This window comes from Eptatretus burgeri, chromosome 3 (genome assembly GCF_056783735.1).
Source record: "Eptatretus burgeri isolate ZD-2024b chromosome 3, Ebu_testis_v1, whole genome shotgun sequence".
NCBI lineage: Eukaryota > Metazoa > Chordata > Myxini > Myxiniformes > Myxinidae > Eptatretus > Eptatretus burgeri.
Window position 1 is genome coordinate 135,913,255 of NC_140963.1, and position 26,415 is coordinate 135,939,669.

Genomic DNA, 26,415 nt, shown 5'->3' on the forward strand with positions numbered 1-26,415 from the left:
AGGAATTCCTCGCGGCGGTTGAACCCCTACAATGCAAGTCAGGGAGCAAAATCATCCTCTCTTCCCTGCTGCCTTGATACGTCAGGGTTCAGGGCACCGATTGATCCCCACAGACCGTGTGTGCGTGTGTGCGTGTGTGCGTGTGTGCGTGTGTGCGTGTGTGCGTGTGTGCGTGTGTGCGTGTGTGCGTGTGTGCGTGTCTTGTCTTTTTCTGAGAAGGCAAGAGTCCACATTAGATGTGAGGGATCTCGGGTCACTCTCAGGAGATCGATCGGCCATCGCTGTGCCGCGTGCCTGTTTGGGGCTTAAAAACAACCGCTCTCTTAACCATGGACGAATGTGAATCCAACTACTACCCAACAATCACCATGTACAGTACAACCTCAATAAAACCAACATTGGAATCACACCTGACCTTCATGAAATACATACATCTCGAGCTCATGTCAACCAAAAACTCAATACAATAAAAGCATTGAACCAATACCAAGTTTGGGGATTCTTTTTTCTATTTATTTATTGACCAATCACAAATTACAAACTGTTTATCCAAAGCACTCAACTATGCTACCCAAGTTGGGCACCCACCATATCCAAAACAAAACACTTAGAATCATCACTGGCTACACCTGACTCATTGACGTAGATAATCTCCACATCAAAACAAAAACATTTCCTCTCCAACAATGCCTTGATATCAGAGACACAAACTTCGTTAATGCCACTGGAACACCCAAGTCATGGCTTGGCCAATCACCCATTCCCTTCAACACAAAAACGGCTCACCAGAAACTTACTACAGATTTTCAAACATGCCACCTCCATGTTTAAACACAACAATCACATCACAACAATAAAATACTCAACCAACCACACTCCATGATCAATCCATCTCAACAAGCCCTCCCACACTCAAAACCGATCAACACAAACTCGACCCAACTCAAGACCCGTTCTACTGTTGCTGCAAACTTGAAACCGAGCCAACAGCTTCCTTGGGGCTGTAAGCTTCCAGTGTGGACACCTGGGGTTACTGAAGCCAAATGAATACTCTTCCTTGCAGGTTACACCTTCATTTTGTGCGCGCACACACAAAAAAGTAAGGACCCCATGTTTTGTCTGGAGAGACTTCAGCCTTTTATGGGAAGAGCAGAAAAGATCCCTTTTATGGCAAATCCCATTGGCAGAAAGTTCAGTGAAGTGAACTCGATTCCAGTCAAAGCTTCAGAAATGTCGACAAGAGAATCCGACCTCTGATATTCAGAGCACCCAGCTTTTATCAGGTTGAGGAGCATGCCCATTGTGTCGAGACAGTGATGGCAATTAAAATTGTAGTTTGTGATCAGAGATGAACAATAGATCGATTTACCTTTCCAATGATGGGCAGGAGACCGAGTGGTCCGTTTCCACAGAGAAACTCCAAGATCTGCGGAAGAGCAAAGAAAAACGAAGAGCTCAAACAGTGAGTGTCAAGTTTAAAGAGAAACTACTCTTGGGAAACACCATGTACAGTGGAAGGGGAATGAAGGAATTGGAATAAGAGATTTCTTTCCACAAATACATTGCTCATTTACTCATGACCATTTGCTATCGCCACAGTCATCCCATCCCTGCTGAGCAAGTTAGATCGAGCAAAACAAAATAGGATGTCGTGCAAATTCCATTCGTTTTGATAGTGTTTGCCAGTCAGTTCAGGCAACCTACAAACAATGATGACATCATTACAGTCCAGGTTTTTATATTCAGCATTTGATAATATAATCAACTTGCAAAACATTCGATGTTCCTCAACAGTATCAAATCCAGAGAGAGAGAGAGAGAGAGGAAAAAAAAGGTATCAACTCATTTATTTCACATCATTTACAGCAATCAAAGCACAAATGCTTTTAAAATAGCAAAATACGGAATATTTCTCGAATTCAAACAAAGCCACAATATGCTTTCCTCTCGGTGTAGCCATTTGTAACTGCAATAGTGGAGATAGTGTCAATGTGGAAGTAGTTGTAACAGCAAATTGATGCGGCCTTTCCTCACCAAACAAACAAATAAAAACCTCCCTGATAAAAGTAAACACCTTTAATGTCAAACCTGATCATTTCCAAGGCAGAAATACTCTCAATCCTCTGATCAAACCCTTGGAAATGCACAAGATCATTTCCAGATTGTTTTTCCACTTTGATGATGCACGTCCACAATTGTACACTTGTGGTGAATGGGATCAAAGGAAACGTTTTAAGTAGATTATAGAATGAAGCTTCGAGGCAGACTTGAAGGGATCACACGGTGTGGAAATGCAGAGCACGTGAAAGCACATGTGAAATAAAGAGCGAGTGACGTCCGCTCGTTTCAAACTCCCTCCATCTCCAATTCTTCAAAGTCCGACTGGTCAATCTCGTGCAAGGAAGCATGAGCTCCAATTACGAACACGGTGGCTCCTGAAAGCAGAAATGACACCTTCAGCGAGAATGAAATCACGGCACATCGATGTGTTCAGCGCAAAACCGAATGTTCGACTCGTCATACCGAGCACCCAGAACACGGCGGAGCCAGCCCCCGCAAGCCAGAACAACGGGAAGGACGTGGCGGCTGCAGCTCCGTATTGCTGTGCAACAGTCAACTCACGGCCTAGCAAAACATCGATTACAGGATGTCAAAAACGAGAGCAAATGTCACACCAACTTTGCATTTTCTTTTTCAAAACATTACCGTATTTTCCGGTGCATCAACTGCTCCATGTTTTTCCCCCCTCAAAATAAATGAATATATTGATAATTTTATTTTCTGATCTAGATCTAAATAAGTTTGTACATCAACTTTGGACAGAAAAAAAAATGAAGGAGGTATCAACGTGCTGACTCCGATGTCTGCTCAATTTCGTCCAACAGTCTTATTCTCACTTTCAAGAAGTTGAAGAGAGAAGAGGATACAAAGAAATTTTTATTTTTCTTTATTACTTTTATTATTATAAAGAGGATTTGTTTTTGTTCCATGAAAAAGGAATAAAAGGGATTCATACCGGTATATTATATATTTCTTGTGGATTTGTGGCCCTGAAAAGGGCCGTTTGTGTTTGATGAAGCTTTTCAACTAAATCAGAGGAAATCCTCGTCACTGCTTTCCTCCTCAAAGACAGCATGAAACTCCTTGTCCGAATCAGGGTAGAGCAAGTCCCCATCGCTGTCACCGTCCTTTGCAGCCTCCTCCACCCAAAATGATGTCATCCTCTGTGCCGTCCATGTTGGAGATGCAGCATTTCAGAAATGCTCGCTTGATGTCCGACGGTATCTCCTCCCACGCCTTAACGATCCAGGCGTTGATCATCGGAAGGTCGACCTTTCTCATCCTCCCGATGAATGCCGGCAGTCCCTCAATCAACATAATATTCAGCCAATGTCGTGACGGGAGTAATGGTGAAACTTCAACCAAAATGCATGTCGCCAATGCTCATCAGAATCTGGGTCGAAAATCCCTGCGGGAAACACGTCATGAAATGTTGATTTTCAACTGATGAAAATACCAAGTCCAGGAAATAGGAAAGTTCATCTGTGGTGGTTCCACTGCGATGAAGCTGATGTTCCTCGAAACCTGGGTCGAATACAAAGGCCTGCAAAGTAAGACAGTTTGGTCGACGCGAGTAATCTGTGGGAAGCAACTTAGGAACCGCTGATAGAAACGAGGGAAAACAAAGAGAACCAGGAAGAACGAAGAGAACCAAGGATCTTCTGGTTCTGGGTTTGGAACGTTGGCAGGTCTCTTTCAGGGCTCTCTGCTGACGATCTCAACATTAAGCTTCTGGTCGTTATATGTCCCGTTTTAACTGATTATTTTCTCACCTACATGTTACTTACTGTGTGTTCCTAATTCTGTTTTGTTTCAAAAATCGTGCTATTTTGAGAGTTTTCGTCAACCTTGTCTTACCGGGTTGCTTGAGGCCAACCCATCCTTCCCCTCTTGATGTATGATCTTGTTTATTTGTATTTTCTCCCCATTACCTTCAATTCCTATCTTCCCCACTTCCCAATGTCCCCCATCCCTCCCAACTAAACACTCTTTCTTGTCTTAAATCCCCAAAAAATAAAAAATAAAAACTGCCTTTCTCCTTGCATACTCACAAGTCCTGATCCTTCTTCTTCTTCCTCCTGCCGGCACACCATCTTTATTCTACTGAGCTGACCCTCTCTCGCCATTACCTTCACAATTGCTTCCTACAACATTTTAATTCCCGAATCTTACCTGTTATTCAAAAATCTTCCTTTTATCCTTTCAATCTGTACACACCTCCTGTAACCACATCTCTCCATTCTTCCTGGTACTTTTCATCGACCCAACAACTTCACTCTGCGTTTACCGTCCAAATTCACCACACACTTCCACGATTTTACTTCAACCTTCCCTTTTCCAAATGTTATGCAATCCTTATTTAAAATAAATGAATTCACTTTTGACTATACACCTCCCATATCCACGTGCTTCTCCCGTAACCACGTGATGTTTCCACGCCCTGAATTTACTGATCCAAATTGACCATTCAACTCACGATTTTTTCGACAACACTTCCATTACCGAACCTGTTGAAAACTCTCAAACAATAATAATAATAATAATGATAACTAGCATCCGTTGAAGACAGTCTTCGATATCCCAGCCATAGTAAATGAGGACAAAGGTTAACCTCAACTTTGTCTCAATCCAACTTGTTTCCATGGAAACGGATATTTTTTTTTTTTTTAAATCTGTAAATATCAAAAGGCACCAGTTCACAACTTGCTTGATATGAAAACCAAATTTCATAAAGATACCTTAAGTGGTTTTGCAGTTATGCTCCGGAAACGCGACGTTATGGGTTTCCATGGAAATGGACTTTTTTTTTTAATCTGTAAATATCAAAAGGCACCAGTTCACCACTTATTTGATATGTATACCAAATTTCGTAAAGATATCTTGAGGGGATTTGTAGTTAAGCTCCGGAAATCACCTCTCTCTCTCACTGGGCCTCTCACTCAATCACCGCAGGTTGGTCGGTGGTCTGTCTGTCTTCTACCGACTCCTCTCCAGCCTTGCCCCCCTGCTCTCTCTGCGATTTGTCCCCACCACATTTCCACAGGGCGCTCAAGGTCCGCCAACAACCCCCTTCTGGTAAAACTACCAAAATCACGAATCACTGCTCATCTTCACTCTTTCATTCCTCTTTTTTTCCCGCCTTTGGAATAAACTTCCTCACTCTATTCTTTCCCATTCTTCCCTCCAAGCTTTCAAAACAGCTGTTCACCACCACCTCTTATCTTCCCCCATCCAAATCCTCGATCTTTTCTACCCCCGATAATCCACCCAAGCCCACTTCCTTCATTTCTCCTGCTTTCCTTCCTGAAAGTCCCTGAAATGTCCATCTTCTCTTCGCCATGTTCCCCGTCCCATCCCCATCCCTCTCCCTTCCACAGTTCACCTAATGTGTCTGTTCCCCACTGTTTTGTCCCTTCCACTCCCGCCCTCTTGTCTCATGCCTCCTTGCTGTGAGTTAGCTCTCATACGAGCATCGACCAAGGTATACAAAAAAAAAAGAAAGAAAATGTGACGGACGGTCGGACGAATGGACGAAGGCAACTTATGTCGATATCAATTCACAAGTAGCAAAAGGCACCAGTTCAATTTATTCTTGATGTGTGTACCAAATTTCATTAAGAAATAGTTAATAGTTTTGAAACTATGCTCTGGAAACAAAGGTTAACCTCAATTATTTAATACCAAACTTGTTTCCATGGAAAGTGACTGAAAATTTTTTGGGGGAAATCTCTAAATATCAAAAAGGCACCAGTTCACCACTTGCTTGATATGTGTACCAAATTTCGTAAATATATCTTGAGGGGATTTGTAGTTAAGCTCCGGAAACGAAATGTGACGGACGGACGGACGGAACCCATTTCTATATCCCCAACCAACTTCATTGGTTGGTGGGGGATAAAAAAAACGATCTCTAAAAATGCTTCATCTTCCTCTTTCACACGTGTGGTACTCTTTACTCTATCATAACGCACTACTTAAACAGACTGCTCTCAATTCAACCTCCTTCATAACTTGCCTAAAAAATCCAACTCTTACAGCATTTCTTCTCTCCATTCTCTGAATTTACCTTTATTGCATCCATCAAGAAAAGTGTTCAATCGCATCTCTGACCTAAAAAAATTAAAAAACGTTTGCTATGAATGTTCGCTTTCCATCAACCATTCTTTTTTTCCAACTTCAGTGCCAACTCACCCCTCCCTCTCAAAGCAACCATCACACACTTCTCCCTCTAAGCCTCCCTCAAAAACTCCCCACTCACCCTTCTCCCACCATTCACCCCCCTCAATGTTGCCCCCCCCTTTTCTCATCCAAAAGCTGCCTCCTTCCACTGCCCTCTCACCTCCATCTCATCACTCAACCTCCTCAAATCCTCAACTGCCTTCTGCCCCCTCTCTTGCCCCCCTCTCCCCCCAGCACCACAGAGCCTTTTCTCCTCCTCATCCAGGCCCCTCCCAAAGCTAATCTGCAATCCCCCACACTCTTTCAACAACCTTCCTTACCTAGCCCCCCACCTCCCCCCTCGTCCTACCCCCCCCCCCACGCTGCACCCAAAGACTCCTCCCCTCCCTCTTCATTAACAGTGTGGACCTCAAATATCCAGGGCCTTCGGTCAGATCTTTCCATACAGGTTGTCACTGACAAACCAGACATAATCTGCCAAACAAACTTTCCTCCCTTAAGATGTCTGTGACTCCCAAGCATCTCTCCCCGGTTACTCCCTCCTCCAGTATGACAGACCTGAGCCTCGTCCTGGTGGACGAGTTTCTCTCTTCATCAAAGATTCTATTTCTCACTCTCCATGCACTGCCCTCACTACCCCACACCCCCAGGAATACCCCTGGTTACGGCTTCCCCTGCACCCCCTCCTCATGTTTATGTGTGTACTGTGCACCAAAGAGTGATGACTCCATCTTCACCTCACTATCTGAAAACATGGACCAACTTCAATCTTTTCATCCAAACTCTCTCTTCCTCAGATGTGGCGACTTCAATTGTCATCATGCCAGTTGGCTATGTGTGGGGACCGCTCTCACCTGTCATGGCACTTCAGCAAAAGCTTTCTGCGACTCAATTGGTCAATTTCCCGACCCGGATCTCAACCTATGGTACTCTGTCTCTTCTGGATCTGATTTTGACAAATTTCCCTGAAAATATCTGTTGCTGTTCCTCCGCTCCAAATCGGTTATTCTGACCACGTCCTTCTCAAAGTGGACATCTCTCTGGCTATTATCAGAGAACCACCTCACCGCCAGAGTCTGGCATTTTACTCCAGCCGACTGGCAGGGTCTCCAAGCAGCCATCAAACTTATAGACTGGTCTCCTATCGCTACCTTCTCCAACATCAACTCATCCTGGGAATTCTTTCAAAGAAACTTGCTCTCCCTCATGCACAGATTTATCCCCCCTCATCTTCAGTTGTTCGACCCTTCCTCCCACCCTTGATTCACTGAAGCTTGTGGCGAGGCAGTTGTCCTGAAACAACTTGCCTTTGCCTCATGGAAAGCAAACCCAACTGAGGGTAATCTCAATTCCTTCCATCAAGCTCAGACCAAGTGCGTTTTATACCCTCAGGAGAGCCAGAAAACAACATCTTTTTAAGCTCAAGTCTGAACTTTCAAACCTCTCTCCCTCCTCAGAATCCTGGTGGTGTCGAATCAAATCTGTTTCTGGTGTATGTTCCACCTCCATTTCCTCCCCTATCTCAAATGGCTGCACTGCTGATACCGCACGTGAAAAGGCTGAATGCCGAAACTCGGTATTTGCATCAAAAGCTTGTGTCCAAAACCCATCGCTTTCTCTACCCACCTTACCCAGTCACACCCAACTGTCCCTGGACTCTGTGTCCTTTTCTCCTGACAAAGTGGAGAGCTTGCTGTCAAACTTGACTCAGATTCTGCAACCGGTCCAGACGGCATCAGCCCACGTGTCCTCAAAGCCTGCTCTTCTGCTCTTGCTCACCCTCTCTCTGTTCTATTCACCCTCTCATTTGCTCAAGGTCATCTGCCATCTGCTTGGAAATCTGCAAACATCACTGCCCTGCACAAAAAGGTGCAAAAACAGATCCCTGCAACTACAGACCAATCAGCCTTCTCCCAATCATCAGCAAGGTTATGGAATCCATCATCGCTTCAGACATTAAATCCTTCCTCTTCTCCAATGGCTTGATTTCCAATCATCAATTTGGTTTCAGACCAGGTCACTCTACCCTGGATATGTTGCTTCTGCTCTCCCAACAATGGATGGAGGTACTCAATGCCAGACATAAATCAGAGCCATATCCCTGGACATATCACGTGCTTTTGACACGGTCTGGCACCCTGCCCGACTCACCAAACTCTTCAAGGTGTCCAAGGCCATCTCCACTCATGGCTCACAGACTTCCTCCCCTGTCGCAGTCACCGTGTGGCCCTAAATGGAGTTCTCTCATCCCCTCTTCCTGTCCAGGCTGGAGTTCCTCAAGGCAGCGTTCTGGGCCCTGTTCTTTTTCTGGTTTTCATCAATGATCTCTCCGACTCTCTGGAAAATCCCCTTTTTCTCTTTGCTGATGACTCCACCCTCTGCCGTACCATCTGCTACCCCTCAAATCAGCAAGCAGCAGCTTCTTCACTCACTGCAGATCTCGGTAAAATCACAAACTGGTCCCACACCTGGAACGTGTCTTTCAATCAAGACAGATCTCACTCTCACTATGTCTCTCCGAAAGGACCGTTTAGAACCTCTCCCCCCCCCCATCCATTTTCTCAACAATCCTCTGGAAGAAGTCCTTTCTTTCAAGCTTCTGGGTCTCACTATCTGCCATGACCTTTCCTGGGAAAGCCACATTTCCAACCTGGCCTTCAAAGCCAGTCGCGGACTGGGAATCGTCCGTCGTGCAAAGTCCTTCCTCGGCCCTCCTGAGCTCCTGACCACTTACAAAGCTTTCATCCGCAGCCTGATGGAGTACTGCTCTCCCCTCTGTGCTGGTGCTCCTGCCTCCCGCCTTTCTCGGCTTCACGCTGTGGAAACCAGGGCATTTCAGATCATTGGCATCTCCCACAATGAGGTGAGTCTTTGGGTCTCACTGCAGGCTGGTCGGTGGTCTTTGTCTTCTACAGTCTCCTCTCCAGCCTCGCCCCCCCCCCCCTGCTCTCACTCTCTCTGCGATTTGTCCCAAACACATTTCCGTGGGGCGCTCAAGGTCCGCCAACAACCCCTTTCTGGAAAAACTACCAAAATCACGAATCACTGCTCACCTTCACTCTTTCATTCCTCTTTTTCCCCTCCTTTGGAATAAACCTCCTCACTATTCAAACCCACTCTTCTCTCCAGGCCTTCAAAACAGCTGTTCACCACCACCACCCATCATCCCCCATCCAAATCCTCGATCCTTTCTACCCCCGTTAATTCACCCAAATCCACCTTCAAATTCCCTGCTTTCCTTCCTGATGTCCCTGTCATGTCCATCTTCTATTCCCCATGTTCCCCGCCCCATCCCTCTCCCTTCCACAGATCTCCTAATGTCTCTGTTTCCCACTATTTTGTCCTTCCCACAACCGCCCATCTTGTCTCCTGCCCCATTGCTGTGCATTAGCTCTCATACGAGCCTCGACAAGGCATCCAAAAATTTTTAAAAATAAAATAAAAGGAAGCCGAAAGAACTGAGCAGCACCGGTACTTCTTTAAGCTTCACCATCCCACATGGCTCCTCGCTCTCGTGAGAGTCTTCTTTTTCCTTTTAAATCAATTTCCTGCCCTCATAAATAAAAGTACTCTGATTTTATTGGTTGTTCCAAGTTTTAAACCACACCCCGCTATCCAGCATTTCCTAGTGTGGCATCAGCATGTGAGGAACAAGCTTGGGGGATTAATTCTGCCTGCATCAGATGTTCATGTAGATAAGAATGCATATAAAAAGATGGTCACCACTACAAGTCCCTCGTCGATCCACCCCTTCTGCTGCGCACGAACAATGACGCCGGCTGGAAACTTGTCTTTGGGCAGCGTCTTCCTCTTGAACACGACATACGAGGGAAGCTTGCCACGCAAGCTTATTTGAGGTGGGTGCTCCGTTATTGGACTCGAGCTATTGTGAATAAATCCTTCTTTTGATGCGAGACCAGGTGGTCTTGGTCTTCTTTTGTGTTTAATGACATTTTCAGAGCCGCGGGGCTCTATATATGCCACACACCTAAACTCCGCTATCTCCGTTGTATTTATTTATTTTCCACACACGGTTATAATAATACGCTGAACAAACTCCAAACATGAACTGATTTTCAAAATTGAAACAGCGGAATTGAGCTTGATAGCAGTTCCGACTGATAAACGTGTTCATTTGGAATATTATTGAAATTCAGCATTGATAGTTTTTAAGACTGAAATGTTTTTCTTTACCTGTGTATTAACCGCACACCCAACTTTTACCTTTTTTTGCCGATTAAAAAAAAAAAGTGCGGTTTATACACCAGAAAACACAGTATATTGGTAACTAGGTAACAAAACTATTTCAGGGCTATAGTTTAAAGAATCGATGACTAAAAATGTGAAAACATGAGCAACCGATTGCAGCTCTTACCCGAATGACGTCCAAATGCAAGACATTCATCCCTGGCGTGCTATTCTAAGTGGTCAATGAGAGCTTACCAGTGGACTTGTCGATATCCTGTGTAACCTGTGTAATTATGCAGCCTTCTGATGTGGGAAATATCAATATCGTTGCTTGCTCGGTCGACAAATTATCCATCCGTCTGTTGTGATAACTTGTGAAGCAAGAACTTCCTCAATGCATAGGAAAGCACTTACCAAAGACAGTCAAGTGCTGTCCTGCAGCTCGCAGACTAATCAAGTAGCAGCTCGCCAACAAAACAGCAAGAGCAAGCAGCAACAGGGGTGACGTCAGCCTGCAACGAAGCAAATCACAATTCCACAAAACGAGATGCACGGCCCGAAGGAGCTTCGAAGGAAATTGATACAAGAGGTGACACGTTTAAATATAAATAAATAAATAAATAAATAAAAACACTCGTGATGGGGATCGAGAACAAATTTGCTCACACGCAGTACACAAGAAGCCCAAGAAAAATGAAGACGTAGTTGCTCTGGAAATGCTCAAAATTAGCCACCAGGCGTCGACACCAAACTCCAAAATCCCCTGGGCGGGCGAAGCGTCGCTGGTCGACGAACGTGGCCCACGGACGCACCCCAGCACGGCGCTGGGACAGCCATTCCCTCGCACGGGCCACCGACATGGCCAATCTGGGGCGGAACAGAGAAAATAGGAAGGGGACATGAGAGGATAGACACAAACAAAGGCGCGCGCGCACGCACACGCGCACACGCACACGCACACGCACACGCACACGCACACGCACACGCACACGCACACGCACACGCACGCACGCACGCACGCACACACGCACGCGCACGCACACACACACGCACACACACACACACACACACACACACACACACACACACACACACACACACACACACACACACACACACACACACACACACACACACACACACACACACACACACACACACACACACACACACACACACACACACACACACACACACACACACACAAAGACACACACACACACACAAAGACACACACACACACACAAAGACACACACACACACACAAAGACACACACACACACAAAGACAGGCAAAGGCAAAGACACACACACACAAAGACAGGCAAAGGCAAAGACACACACACATACAAAGACAGGCAAAGGCAAAGACACAGGCAAAGGCAAAGACACACACACACAAAGACACACACACACACAAAGACAGGCAAAGGCAAAGACACACACACAAAGACAGGCAAAGGCAAAGACACACACACATACAAAGACAGGCAAAGGCAAGGCCACACACACACACAAAGACAGGCAAAGGCAAAGGCACACACACACAAAGACAGGCAAAGGCAAAGACACGCACACAAAGACAGGCAAAGGCAAAGACACAGGCAAAGGCAAAGACACACACACACAAAGACAGGCAAAGGCAAAGACACACACACACAAAGACACACACACACAAAGACAGGCAAAGGCAAAGACACACACACACAAAGACACACACACACAAAGACAGGCAAAGGCAAAGACACACACACAAAGACACACACACACAAAGACGCACACACACACACACACAAAGGCAAAGACACACACACACAAAGACAGGCAAAGGCAAAGACACACACACATACAAAGACAGGCAAAGGCAAAGACACAGGCAAAGGCAAAGACACACACACACAAAGACAGGCAAAGGCAAAGACACAGGCAAAGGCAAAGACACACACACACAAAGACAGGCAAAGGCAAAGACACACACACACAAAGACACACACACACAAAGACAGGCAAAGGCAAAGACACACACACAAAGACACACACACACAAAGACACACACACACACACACACACAAAGGCAAAGACAGGCAAAGGCAAAGACACACACACACACACACACAAAGACACACACACACAAAGACAGGCAAAGGCAAAGACACACACACACACACACAAAGACACACACAGACACACAAAGGCAAAGACACACAAAGGCAAAGACACACAAAGGCAAAGACACACAAAGGCAAAGACACACAAAGGCAAAGACACACAAAGGCAAAGACACACAAAGGCAAAGACACACACAGGCAAAGACACACACAGGCAAAGACACACAAAGGCAAAGACACACACACGCAAAGACACACACACGCAAAGACACACACACGCAAAGACACACACACGCAAAGACACACACACGCAAAGACACACACACGCAAAGACACACACACACAAAGACACACACACACAAAGACACACACACACAAAGACACACACACACAAAGACACACACACAAAGACACACACGCAAAAACACACACACACAAAGACACACACACAAAGACACACAAAGACACAAAGACACAAAGACACACGCACACAAAGACACACACACACAAACACACACGGACACAAAGACACACACACACAAAGACACACACACTCCAGCACACACAAAGACACACACACACACACACAAAGACACACACACACACACAAAGACACACACACACACACACAAAGACACACACACACACACAAAGACACACACACACACACAAAGACACACACACACACACACAAAGACACACACACACACACAAAGACACAAACTCACACATCAACACACACACACTCACAAAGACACACACTCACACATCTACACACACACTCACAAAGACACACATCTACACACACACACTCACAAAGACACACACACACACACACAAAGACACACACACACACTCACAAAGACACACACACACACACACACACACACACACACACAAAGACACACACACACACACAAAGACACACACACACACACACACAAAGACACACACACACACACACAAAGACACACACAACAGGGACACACACACACACAAAGACACACACAGGGACACACACACAGGGACACACACACACACAAAGACACACACACACACTCACAAAGACACACACACACTCACAAAGACACCTACACACACTCACAAAGACACACACACACACACACACACACAAAGACACACACACACACACACACAAAGACACACACACACACACACACAAAGACACACACACACACACACACAAAGACACACACACACACACACAAAGACACACACACACACACACAAAGACACACACACACACACACAAAGACACACACCCACACACACCAAGACACACACACACACAAAGACACACACACTCTCAAAGACACACACACGCACAAAGGCACACACACACACAAAGACACATACACACACAAAGACACACACACACACAAAGACACACACACACACACAAAGACACACACACACACACAAAGACACAGACACGGACACAAAGACAGGCAAAGGCAAAGGCAAAGGGACACGGACACGGACACAAAGACAGGCAAAGGCAAAGAGACACAGACACAGACACAGACACAAAGACAGGCAAAGGCAAAGAGACACAGACACAGACACAGACACAAAGACAGGCAAAGGCAAAGAGACACAGACACAGACACAGGCAAAGGCAAAGAGACACAGACACAGACACAGGCAAAGGCAAAGAGACACAGACACAGACACAGGCAAAGGCAAAGAGACACAGACACAGACACAGGCAAAGGCAAAGAGACACAGACACAGACACAGGCAAAGGCAAAGAGACACAGACACAGACACAGGCAAAGGCAAAGGGACACAGACACAGACACAGGCAAAGGCAAAGGGACACAGACACAGACACAGGCAAAGGCAAAGGGACACGGACACGGACACAAAGACAGGCAAAGGCAAAGGCAAAGGGACACGGACACGGACACAAAGACAGGCAAAGGCAAAGGCAAAGGGACACGGACACGGACACAAAGACAGGCAAAGGCAAAGGCAAAGGGACACGGACACGGACACAAAGACAGGCAAAGGCAAAGGGACACAGACACAGACACAAAGACAGGCAAAGGCAAAGGGACACAGACACAGACACAAAGACAGGCAAAGGCAAAGGGACACAGACACAGACACAAAGACAGGCAAAGGCAAAGGGACACAGACACAGACACAAAGACAGGCAAAGGCAAAGGGACACAGACACAGACACAAAGACAGGCAAAGGCAAAGGGACACAGACACAGACACAGACACAGACACAGACACAGACACAGACACAGACACAAAGACAGGCAAAGGCAAAGGGACACAGACACAGACACAAAGACAGGCAAAGGCAAAGGGACACAGACACAGACACAAAGACAGGCAAAGGCAAAGGGACACAGACACAGACACAAAGACAGGCAAAGGCAAAGGGACACAGACACAGACACAAAGACAGGCAAAGGCAAAGGGACACAGACACAGACACAAAGACAGGCACAGGCAAAGGGACACAGACACAGACACAGACACAGACACAGACACAGGGACACAGACACAGACACAGACAGGACACACAGACACAGACACAGGGACACACAGGCACAGGGACACAGACACAGACACAAAGACAGGCAAAGGCAAAGGGACACAGACACAGACACAAAGACAGGCACAGACACAGGGACACAGACACAGACACAGACACAGGGACACACAGACACAGAGACACAGACACAGACACAGACAGACACAGGGACACACAGACACAGACACAGGGACACAGGGACACAGGGACACAGGGACACAGGGACACAGGGACACAGGGACACAGGGACACAGGGACACAGACACTGGGAGACAGACACAGGGACACAGGGCACAGGGACAACAGGGACACAGACACAGACACAAAGACAGGCACAGGCACAGGGACACAGACACAGGGACACACAGACACAGGGACACACAGACACAGGGACACACAGACACAGGGACACACACAGACACAGGGACACACAGACACAGGGACACACAGACACAGGGACACACAGACACAGGGACACACAGACACAGGGACACACAGACACAAAGACAGACACAGACACAGGGACACAGGGACACACGGACACACAGACACAGGGACACACAGACACAGGGACACACAGACACAGGGACACACAGACACAGGGACACACAGACACAGGGACACACAGACACAGGGACACACAGACACAGGGACACACAGACACAGGGACACACAGACACAGGGACACACAGACACAGGGACACACGGACACAGGGACACAGGCAAAGGGACACAGACACAGACACAAAGACAGACACAGGCAAAGGGACACAGACACAGACACAAAGACAGACACAGGCAAAGGGACACAGACACAGACACAAAGACAGACACAGGCAAAGGGACACAGACACAGACACAAAGACAGACACAGGCAAAGGGACACAGACACAGACACAAAGACAGACACAGGCAAAGGGACACAGACACAGACACAGACACAGACACAGGCAAAGGGACACAGACACAGACACAGAGACAGACACAGGCAAAGGGACACAGACACAGACACAGAGACAGACACAGGCAAAGGGACACAGACACAGACACAGAGACAGACACAGGCAAAGGGACACAGACACAGACACAGACACAGACACAGACACAGACACAGGCAAAGGGACACAGACACAGGGACACACAGACACAGGGACACACAGACACAGGGACACACAGACACAGGGACACACAGACACAGGGACACACAGACACAGGGACACACAGACACAGGGACACACAGACACAGGGACACACAGACACAGGGACACAGACACAGACACAAAGACAGACACAGGCAAAGGGACACACAGACACAGACACACAGACACAGGGACACAGGCAACAGGGACACAGACACAGACACAAAGACAGGGACACACAGACACAGGGACACACAGACACAGGGACACACAGACACAGGGACACACAGACACAGGGACACACAGACACAGGGACACACAGACACAGGGACACACAGACACAGGGACACACAGACACAGGGACACACAGACACAGGGACACACAGACACAGGGACACACAGACACAGGGACAGACACAGACACAGGGACACACAGACACAGGGACACACAGACACAGGGACACACAGACACAGGGACACACAGACACAGGGACACACAGACACAGGGACACACAGACACAGGGACACACAGACACAGGGACACACAGACACAGGGACACACAGACACAGGGACACACAGACACAGGGACACACAGACACAGGGACAGACACAGGACACAGACAAAGACACAGACACAGGGACACACAGACACAGGGACACACAGACACAGACACAGGGGCACACAGGCACAGACACAGGGGCACACAGACACAGGGACACAGGCACAGTCACAGACACAGGCACACACAGACACAGAGACACAGACACAGGCACAGGGACACCCAGACACAGACACAGGGACCCACAGACACAGACACAGGGACACACAGACACAGGGACACAGACACAGACACAGACACAGGGACACACAGACACAGAGACACAGACACAGACACAGACAGACACAGGGACACACAGACACAGGGACACACAGACACAGGGACACACAGACACAGGGACACAGGCAAAGGGACACAGGGACACACAGACACAGACACAGACACGGACACAGGCAAAGGGACACGGACACAGACACAGACACAGACACGGACACAGGCAAAGGGACACGGACACAGACACAGACACAGACACGGACACAGGCAAAGGGACACGGACACAGACACAGACACGGACACAGGCACAGGGACACACAGACACAGGGACACACAGACACAGGGACACACAGACACAGGGACACACAGACACAGGGACACACAGACACAGGGACACACAGACACAGGGACACACAGACACAGGGACACACAGACACAGGGACACACGGACACAGGGACACAGGCAAAGGGACACAGACACAGGCAAAGGGACACAGACACAGGCAAAGGGACACAGACACAGGGACACACAGACACAGGGACACACAGACACAGGCAAAGGGACACAGACACAGGGACACACAGACACAGGGACACACAGACACAGGGACACACAGACACAGGGACACACAGACACAGGGACACACAGACACAGGGACACACAGACACAGGGACACACAGACACAGGGACACACAGACACAGGGACACACAGACACAGGGACACACAGACACAGGGACACACAGACACAGGGACACACAGACACAGACACGGGCACGGGCAAAGGGACACGGGCACGGGCAAAGGGACACGGGCACGGGCAAAGGGACACGGGCACGGGCACGGGGACACGGGCACGGGCACGGGGACACGGGCACGGGCACGGGGACACGGGCACGGGCACGGGGACACGGGCACGGGCACGGGGGCACGGGCACGGGGGCACGGGCACGGGGGCACGGGCACGGGGGCACGGGCACACGGGCACACAGGGACACACAGACACAGGGACACACAGACACAGGGACACACAGACACAGGGACACACAGACACAGGGACACACAGACACAGGGACACACAGACACAGGGACACACAGACACAGGGACACACAGACACAGGGACACACAGACACAGGGACACACAGACACAGGGACACACAGACACAGGGACACACAGACACAGGGACACACAGACACAGGGACACACAGACACAGGGACACACAGACACAGGGACACACAGACACAGGGACACACAGACACAGGGACACACAGACACAGGGACACACAGACACAGGGACACACAGACACAGGGACACACAGACACAGGGACACACAGACACAGGGACACACAGACACAGGGACACACAGACACAGGGACACACAGACACAGGGACACACAGACACAGGGACACACAGACACAGGGACACACAGACACAGGGACACACAGACACAGGGACACACAGACACAGGGACACACAGACACAGGGACACACAGACACAGGGACACACAGACACAGGGACACACAGACACAGGGACACACAGACACAGGGACACACAGACACAGGGACACACAGACACAGGGACACACAGACACAGGGACACACAGACACAGGGACACACAGACACAGGGACACACAGACACAGGGACACACAGACACAGGGACACACAGACACAGGGACACACAGACACAGGGACACACAGACACAGGGACACACAGACACAGGGACACACAGACACAGGGACACACAGACACAGGGACACACAGACACAGGGACACACAGACACAGGGACACACAGACACAGGGACACACAGACACAGGGACACACAGACACAGGGACACACAGACACAGGGACACACAGACACAGGGACACACAGACACAGGGACACACAGACACAGGGACACACAGACACAGGGACACACAGACACAGGGACACACAGACACAGGGACACACAGACACAGGGACACACAGACACAGGGACACACAGACACAGGGACACACAGACACAGGGACACACAGACACAGGGACACACAGACACAGGGACACACAGACACAGACACACAGACACAGGGAGACACACAGACACAGGGAGACACAGACACAGGGACACACAGACACAGGGACACACAGACACAGGGACACACAGACACAGGGACACACAGACACAGGGACACACAGACACAGGGACACACAGACACAGACACACAGACACAGGGACACACAGACACAGGGACACACAGACACAGGGACACACAGACACAGGGACACACAGACACAGGGACACACAGACACAGGGACACACAGACACAGGGACACACAGACACAGGGACACACAGACACAGGGACACACAGACACAGGGACACACAGACACAGGGACACACAGACACAGGGACACACAGACACAGGGACACACAGACACAGGGACACACAGACACAGGGACACACAGACACAGGGACACACAGACACAGGGACACACAGACACAGGGACACACAGACACAGGGACACACAGACACAGGGACACACAGACACAGGGACACACAGACACAGGGACACACAGACACAGGGACACACAGACACAGGGACACACAGACACAGGGACACACAGACACAGGGACACACAGACACAGGGACACACAGACACAGGGACACACAGACACAGGGACACACAGACACAGGGACACACAGACACAGGGACACACAGACACAGGGACACACAGACACAGGGACACACAGACACAGGGACACACAGACACAGGGACACACAGACACAGGGACACACAGACACAGGGACACACAGACACAGGGACACACAGACACAGGGACACACAGACACAGGGACACACAGACACAGGGACACACAGACACAGGGACACACAGACACAGGGACACACAGACACAGGGACACACAGACACAGGGACACACAGACACAGGGACACACAGACACAGGGACACACAGACACAGGGACACACAGACACAGGGACACACAGACACAGGGACACACAGACACAGGGACACACAGACACAGGGACACACAGACACAGGGACACACAGACACAGGGACACACAGACACAGGGACACACAGACACAGGGACACACAGACACAGGGACACACAGACACAGGGACACACAGACACAGGGACACACAGACACAGGGACACACAGACACAGGGACACACAGACACAGGGACACACAGACACAGGGACACACAGACACAGGGACACACAGACACAGGGACACACAGACACAGGGACACACAGACACAGGGACACACAGACACAGGGACACACAGACACAGGGACACACAGACACAGGGACACACAGACACAGGGACACACAGACACAGGGACACACAGACACAGGGACACACAGACACAGGGACACACAGACACAGGGACACACAGACACAGGGACACACAGACACAGGGACACACAGACACAGGGACACACAGACACAGGGACACACAGGCACAGGGACACACAGGCACAGGGACACAGGCAAAGGGACACAGGCAAAGGGACACAGGCAAAGGGACACAGGCAAAGGGACACACAGGCAAAGGGACACACAGACACAGGGACACGGGCAAAGGGACACGGGCACACAGGGACACGGGCAAAGGGACACGGGCAAAGGGACACAGGCAAAGGGACACAGGCAAAGGGACACAGGCAAAGGGACACAGGCAAAGGGACACACAGGCAAAGGGACACAGGCAAAGGGACACAGGCAAAGGGACACAGGCAAAGGGACACAGGCAAAGGGACACAGGCAAAGGGACACAGGCAAAGGGACACACAGGCAAAGGGACACAGGCAAAGGGACACACAGGCAAAGGGACACACAGGCACAGGGACACAGGCAAAGGGACACAGGCAAAGGGACACAGGCAAAGGGACACAGGCAAAGGGACACACAGGCAAAGGGACACAGGCAAAGGGACACAGGCAAAGGGACACAGGCAAAGGGACACAGGCAAAGGGACACAGGCAAAGGGACACAGGCAAAGGGACACACAGGCAAAGGGACACAGGCAAAGGGACACAGGCAAAGGGACACAGGCAAAGGGACACAGGCAAAGGGACACAGGCAAAGGGACACAGGCAAAGGGACACAGGCAAAGGGACACAGGCAAAGGGACACAGGCAAAGGGACACAGGCAAAGGGACACAGGCAAAGGGACACAGGCAAAGGGACACAGGCAAAGGGACACAGGCAAAGGAACACACAGGCAAAGGGACACAGGCAAAGGGACACAGGCAAAGGGACACAGGCAAAGGGACACAGGCAAAGGGACACAGGCAAAGGGACACAGGCAAAGGGACACAGGCAAAGGGACACAGGCAAAGGGACACAGGCAAAGGGACACAGGCAAAGGGACACGGGCAAAGGGACACGGGCACACAGGGACACGGGCAAAGGGACACGGGCAAAGGGACACAGGCAAAGGGACACAGGCAAAGGGACACAGGCAAAGGGACACAGGCAAAGGGACACAGGCAAAGGGACACAGGCAAAGGGACACAGGCAAAGGGACACAGGCAAAGGGACACAGGCAAAGGGACACACAGGCAAAGGGACACAGGCAAAGGGACACAGGCAAAGGGACACAGGCAAAGGGACACAGGCAAAGGGACACAGGCAAAGGGACACAGGCAAAGGGACACAGGCAAAGGGACACAGGCAAAGGGACACAGGCAAAGGGACACAGGCAAAGGGACACAGGCAAAGGGACACAGGCAAAGGGACACAGGCAAAGGGACACAGGCAAAGGGACACAGGCAAAGGGACACAGGCAAAGGGACACAGGCAAAGGGACACAGGCAAAGGGACACAGGCAAAGGGACACAGGCAAAGGGACACAGGCAAAGGGACACAGGCAAAGGGACACAGGCAAAGGGACACAGGCAAAGGGACACAGGACAAGGCACACAGGCAAAGGGACACAGGCAAAGGGACACAGGCAAAGGGACACACAGGCAAAGGGACACAGGCAAAGGGACACAGGCAAAGGGACACAGGCAAAGGGACACAGGCAAAGGGACACAGGCAAAGGGACACAGGCAAAGGGACACAGGCAAAGGGACACAGGCAAAGGGACACAGGCAAAGGGACACAGGCAAAGGGACACAGGCAAAGGGACACAGGCAAAGGGACACAGGCAAAGGGACACAGGCAAAGGGACACAGGCAAAGGGACACAGGCAAAGGGACACAGGCAAAGGGACACAGGCAAAGGGACACAGGCAAAGGGACACAGGCAAAGGGACACAGGCAAAGGGACACAGGCAAAGGGACACAGGCAAAGGGACACAGGCAAAGGGACACAGACAAAGGGACACAGGCAAAGGGACACAGGCAAAGGGACACAGGCAAAGGGACACAGGCAAAGGGACACAGGCAAAGGGACACAGGCAAAGGGACACAGGCAAAGGGACACAGGCAAAGGGACACAGGCAAAGGGACACAGGCAAAGGGACACAGGCAAAGGGACACAGGCAAAGGGACACAGGCAAAGGGACACAGGCAAAGGGACACAGGCAAAGGGACACAGGCAAAGGGACACAGGCAAAGGGACACAGGCAAAGGGACACAGGCAAAGGGACACAGGCAAAGGGACACAGGCAAAGGGACACAGGCAAAGGGACACAGGCAAAGGGACACAGGCAAAGGGACACAGGCAAAGGGACACAGGCAAAGGGACACAGACAAAGGGACACAGGCAAAGGGACACAGGCAAAGGGACACAGGCAAAGGGACACAGGCAAAGGGACACAGGCAAAGGGACACAGGCAAAGGGACACAGGCAAAGGGACACAGGCAAAGGGACACAGGCAAAGGGACACAGGCAAAGGGACACAGGCAAAGGGACACAGGCAAAGGGACACAGGCAAAGGGACACAGGCAAAGGGACACAGGCAAAGGGACACAGGCAAAGCGACACAGGCAAAGGGACACAGGCAAAGGGACACAGGCAAAGGGACACAGGCAAAGGGACACAGGCAAAGGGACACAGGCAAAGGGACACAGGCAAAGGGACACAGGCAAAGGGACACAGGCAAAGGGACACAGACACAGACACAGGCAAAGGGACACAGACACAGACACAGGCAAAGGGACACAGACACAGGCACAGGCAAAGGGACACAGACACAGGCACAGGCAAAGGGACACAGACAGACACAGTCAGACACAGACAGACACAGACAGACACAGACAGACACAGACAGACACAGACAGACACAGACAGACAAAGGCAAAGAGACAGACACACAGACACAGACAAAGACAGGCAAAGGCAAAGAGACACAGACACACAGACACAGACAAAGACAGGCAAAGGCAAAGAGACACAGACACACAGACACAGACAAAGACAGGCAAAGGCAAAGAGACACAGACACACAGACACAGACAAAGACAGGCAAAGGCAAAGAGACACAGACACACAGACACAGACAAAGACAGGCAAAGGCAAAGAGACACAGACACAGACACACAGACACAGACAAAGACAGGCAAAGGCAAAGAGACACAGACACAGACACACAGACACAGACAAAGACAGGCAAAGGCAAAGAGACACAGACACAGACACACAGACACAGACAAAGACAGGCAAAGGCAAAGAGACACAGACAAAGACAGGCAAAGGCAAAGAGACACAGACAAAGACAGGCAAAGGCAAAGAGACACAGACAAAGACAGGCAAAGGCAAAGAGACACAGACAAAGACAGGCAAAGGCAAAGAGACACAGACAAAGACAGGCAAAGGCAAAGAGACACAGACAAAGACAGGCAAAGGCAAAGAGACACAGACAAAGACAGGCAAAGGCAAAGAGACACAGACACACAGACACAGACAAAGACAGGCAAAGGCAAAGAGACACAGACACACAGACACAGACAAAGACACAGACACAGACACAGACACAGACACAGACACAGACACAGACACAGACACAGACACAGACACAGACACAGACACAGACACAGACACAGACACAGACACACACACACACACACACACACACACACACACACACACACACACACACCTTGACACCGAGGCCTTCGTATCTCCCTGAGTAGTCATATCCCCCTCTCCGTCCCTCACGTTATCTTCCTTTATTTCCCTCTCGCGCTCTTTCTCTTCCTTCTCCGTGTCCGCGATCCTTCCCTCACGGCGGTGTATAAACGTCCAACCACCTCAACAACTCGGTTCTTTATTTAAATACAGGAGTCGAGACAGTCCACGGGCACGTCACAACAAAAACTTTCCTTTCCCTCAACTGCACCGGAAGTTGACGTTGTAGATGTGGTTGTACTTGTACTTGTTGTTGTTATTGTTGTTGTTGTTAAAATACCATATTGATTGGTATTTAACTGTAACATAATATAACCGGTGTTAACCTGTGGAAGGAATAATCGAGAAACCTAATCAACCACCATTAAAATTATACGCAATCGAACTCACTGAGGAAGCACCACGTGGACGTGACGTCACTTCCGTTTAAAGAGCCAATGACCGAAATGCATTGATCAATGTCCATTATCGAGACGTCTATTGAGGACGAAAATATTCAAATATATTTCTCAATGATATATATATATATATATATATATATATATATATATATATATATATATATATATATATATATATATACATACATATACACGGAGTTTCCTGGATTATTCCTTCAAATATCATGTTCTTGATCCCCCCCCCCCACCTGTTTGGAAGCCAAGGACCAGGACAGGTGTGTTCAGTAGTCAAGTTTCTTGCAGAGCACGCTCGCCAAGTGGCTGAAGAGTGAAACACTCAAGCAAGCACTCCACTCGAAACCGTTGATAAGGAACGGCTGGCTTGGCAAGCGCGAGCTAGCTGCTTGGTAACCGAACACACACTTGGGGATCGAGGAGGAGGAGGCGGCCATTTGGCCTATCGTGCCTGTGTTTTATCCACACCCTGTAATTTCAATCCGGTGATTGTTGTTGTTGGTGTTGTTGTTGTTGAACCATTAACCCAACTTCGTTGTAATGACACGAGGAGGAGGTACAGGGATATGTGAAGGAGGTGTTCATGTGCGACGAGGTGGCCGAGTGGTTAAGGCGATGGACTGCTAATCCATTGTGCTCTGCACGCGTGGGTTCGAATCCCATCTTCGTCGATTGGTTATTTTTTTTATTTTCACAACCTTTAAAATATTTATTTAATTTCAATTTAATTACATATTTTTGAACATTTGTAGAACAGAAATCGCCTTTGTATACTTTTAAAACCCGTCCCCTTTAGCAGTACTTTACTTTGACATGTTAAATAAGGCGGTGTAAAAGACTGCGCATCAACGGTGGTAAACTTCCGCAATTTTTTTCTACGACCCTCAAAATCACTACTTTATTTCAATTCAATTATATACTGCAACACTTAAGGACACAAATCATCTTTTCGCACTTTCAAAACCCTTCCCTCTGGCAGTACTTGGACGTGTTAAATAAGGTGGTGTATAAGGCACGATCAACAGCGCTAAACTTCCGGAAGTTTATTTTTATAGGATCTTCAAAATCATGATTTAAATCAATTAGTGATACGAGTACGTGCCCGTACGTGCAAAAAAAAAACAAAAAACTTTCAAACCGAGTGCCAGAAACAACAACCACACAGGCCGTTCATACCCCGACGTGCATGGCCGTACGTGCAAAAAAAAGAAAAAAATTGTGACGTCAATTGTGACGTCATAGCACCGTGTCCTGTCATTGGTTTGGTAAATAAATGGCCATAACTTGGGAACCACTTGTTCGATTAATATCAAACCTTAAAAAGGCACATACTCAGGTCCCCAGCAATATACCTGGCAAGTTTCAATTAGATCGGATCAGTGGTTGTTGAGAAACAGCAGTCACAGACAGACATACAGACAGACAGACAGAGATTGCTGGAATTATAGATAGATGTTGTACTGCACTTGAGTTGAAACTGAATTACTGGGTTCATCAGAAGACTTGTTAATTGGAAAGATGCTCACACGCTCGTTAAGCTTTCCTGTGCTCTTGTTCGACCCATCCTTGAGTCATGGTGGTGACAATATTCATTGGCATGCCTGGTGTTGGCATAATGGTTTGGATGGTGGGTTTGGGATCCTAAGATCCTGAGTTCAAATTCTGCTTGGCTGTTAAATTAATACCAGGTGGGGTTGACTCTGCCTGTCATCCTTCTGAGGTCAACAAAAGGAGTGCCAGCTTGTTGGTATCCTGCGTCAGAGAGGCGAACCTTCCAGGATTTTACCCACTAGCCCAGGAAAGTACTTCGGCAGCACCAAC

At 49.1% G+C, this 26,415-nt stretch overlaps 4 protein-coding genes, 1 non-coding gene and 1 pseudogene across 6 annotated transcripts; 2 read left to right on the forward strand and 4 right to left on the reverse strand.

The window, feature by feature from the left end:
* Positions 1-1,830: 1,830 nt before the first annotated feature.
* RABAC1 (Rab acceptor 1) lies at positions 1,831-25,070 on the reverse strand. Of its 2 annotated transcripts, none has more exons than XM_085875727.1 (5): positions 24,828-25,070; positions 11,095-11,295; positions 10,843-10,940; positions 2,524-2,625; positions 1,831-2,435 (listed from the first exon to the last, which is right to left on the reverse strand). In XM_085875727.1, exons 2-5 carry the CDS (start codon positions 11,286-11,288, stop codon positions 2,347-2,349), a joined length of 483 nt encoding a protein of 160 aa, XP_085731853.1. In that variant the 5' UTR covers positions 11,289-11,295; positions 24,828-25,070; the 3' UTR covers positions 1,831-2,346. The 2 variants fall into 2 exon arrangements, with proteins under 2 accessions (XP_085731853.1, XP_085731852.1); XM_085875726.1 differs by lacking the exon at positions 24,828-25,070 and adding an exon at positions 24,150-24,419.
* LOC147031053 (uncharacterized) lies at positions 11,396-18,356 on the reverse strand (annotated as a pseudogene).
* Positions 11,983-12,936, reverse strand: LOC147031054 (uncharacterized; the record flags this gene model as incomplete). Its single annotated transcript, XM_085872060.1, has 1 exon — positions 11,983-12,936. A coding segment is annotated over one exon (954 nt), but the record flags the coding sequence as incomplete, so codon positions are not given.
* LOC147031055 (uncharacterized) lies at positions 19,024-19,899 on the forward strand (the record flags this gene model as incomplete). The annotated part of the gene is made up of 1 exon (XM_085872061.1): positions 19,024-19,899. A coding segment is annotated over one exon (876 nt), but the record flags the coding sequence as incomplete, so codon positions are not given.
* On the reverse strand, positions 23,099-24,145 carry LOC147031056 (uncharacterized; the record flags this gene model as incomplete). Its single annotated transcript, XM_085872062.1, has 1 exon — positions 23,099-24,145. A coding segment is annotated over one exon (1,047 nt), but the record flags the coding sequence as incomplete, so codon positions are not given.
* Positions 25,071-25,183: 113 nt separating the features above from the next.
* Positions 25,184-25,265, forward strand: TRNAS-GCU (transfer RNA serine (anticodon GCU)). Its single transcript has one exon. It is a non-coding gene; the product is annotated as a tRNA-Ser (tRNA).
* The last annotated feature ends 1,150 nt before the right edge of the window (positions 25,266-26,415 follow it).

Bases quoted from the DNA above. Each gene is read 5' to 3' on its own strand.
- RABAC1 (XM_085875726.1), bottom strand. From the start codon at position 24,187: ATGACTACTCAGGGAGATACGAAGGCCTCGGTGTCAAG. The intron at 11,296-24,149 runs GTGTGTGTGTGT...GTTCCGCCCCAG, and splicing joins ACGAAGGCCTCGGTGTCAAG to ATTGGCCATGTCGGTGGCCC. The intron at 2,436-2,523 runs GTATGACGAGTC...TTCTGCTTTCAG, and splicing joins CGCCGTGTTCTGGGTGCTCG to GAGCCACCGTGTTCGTAATT.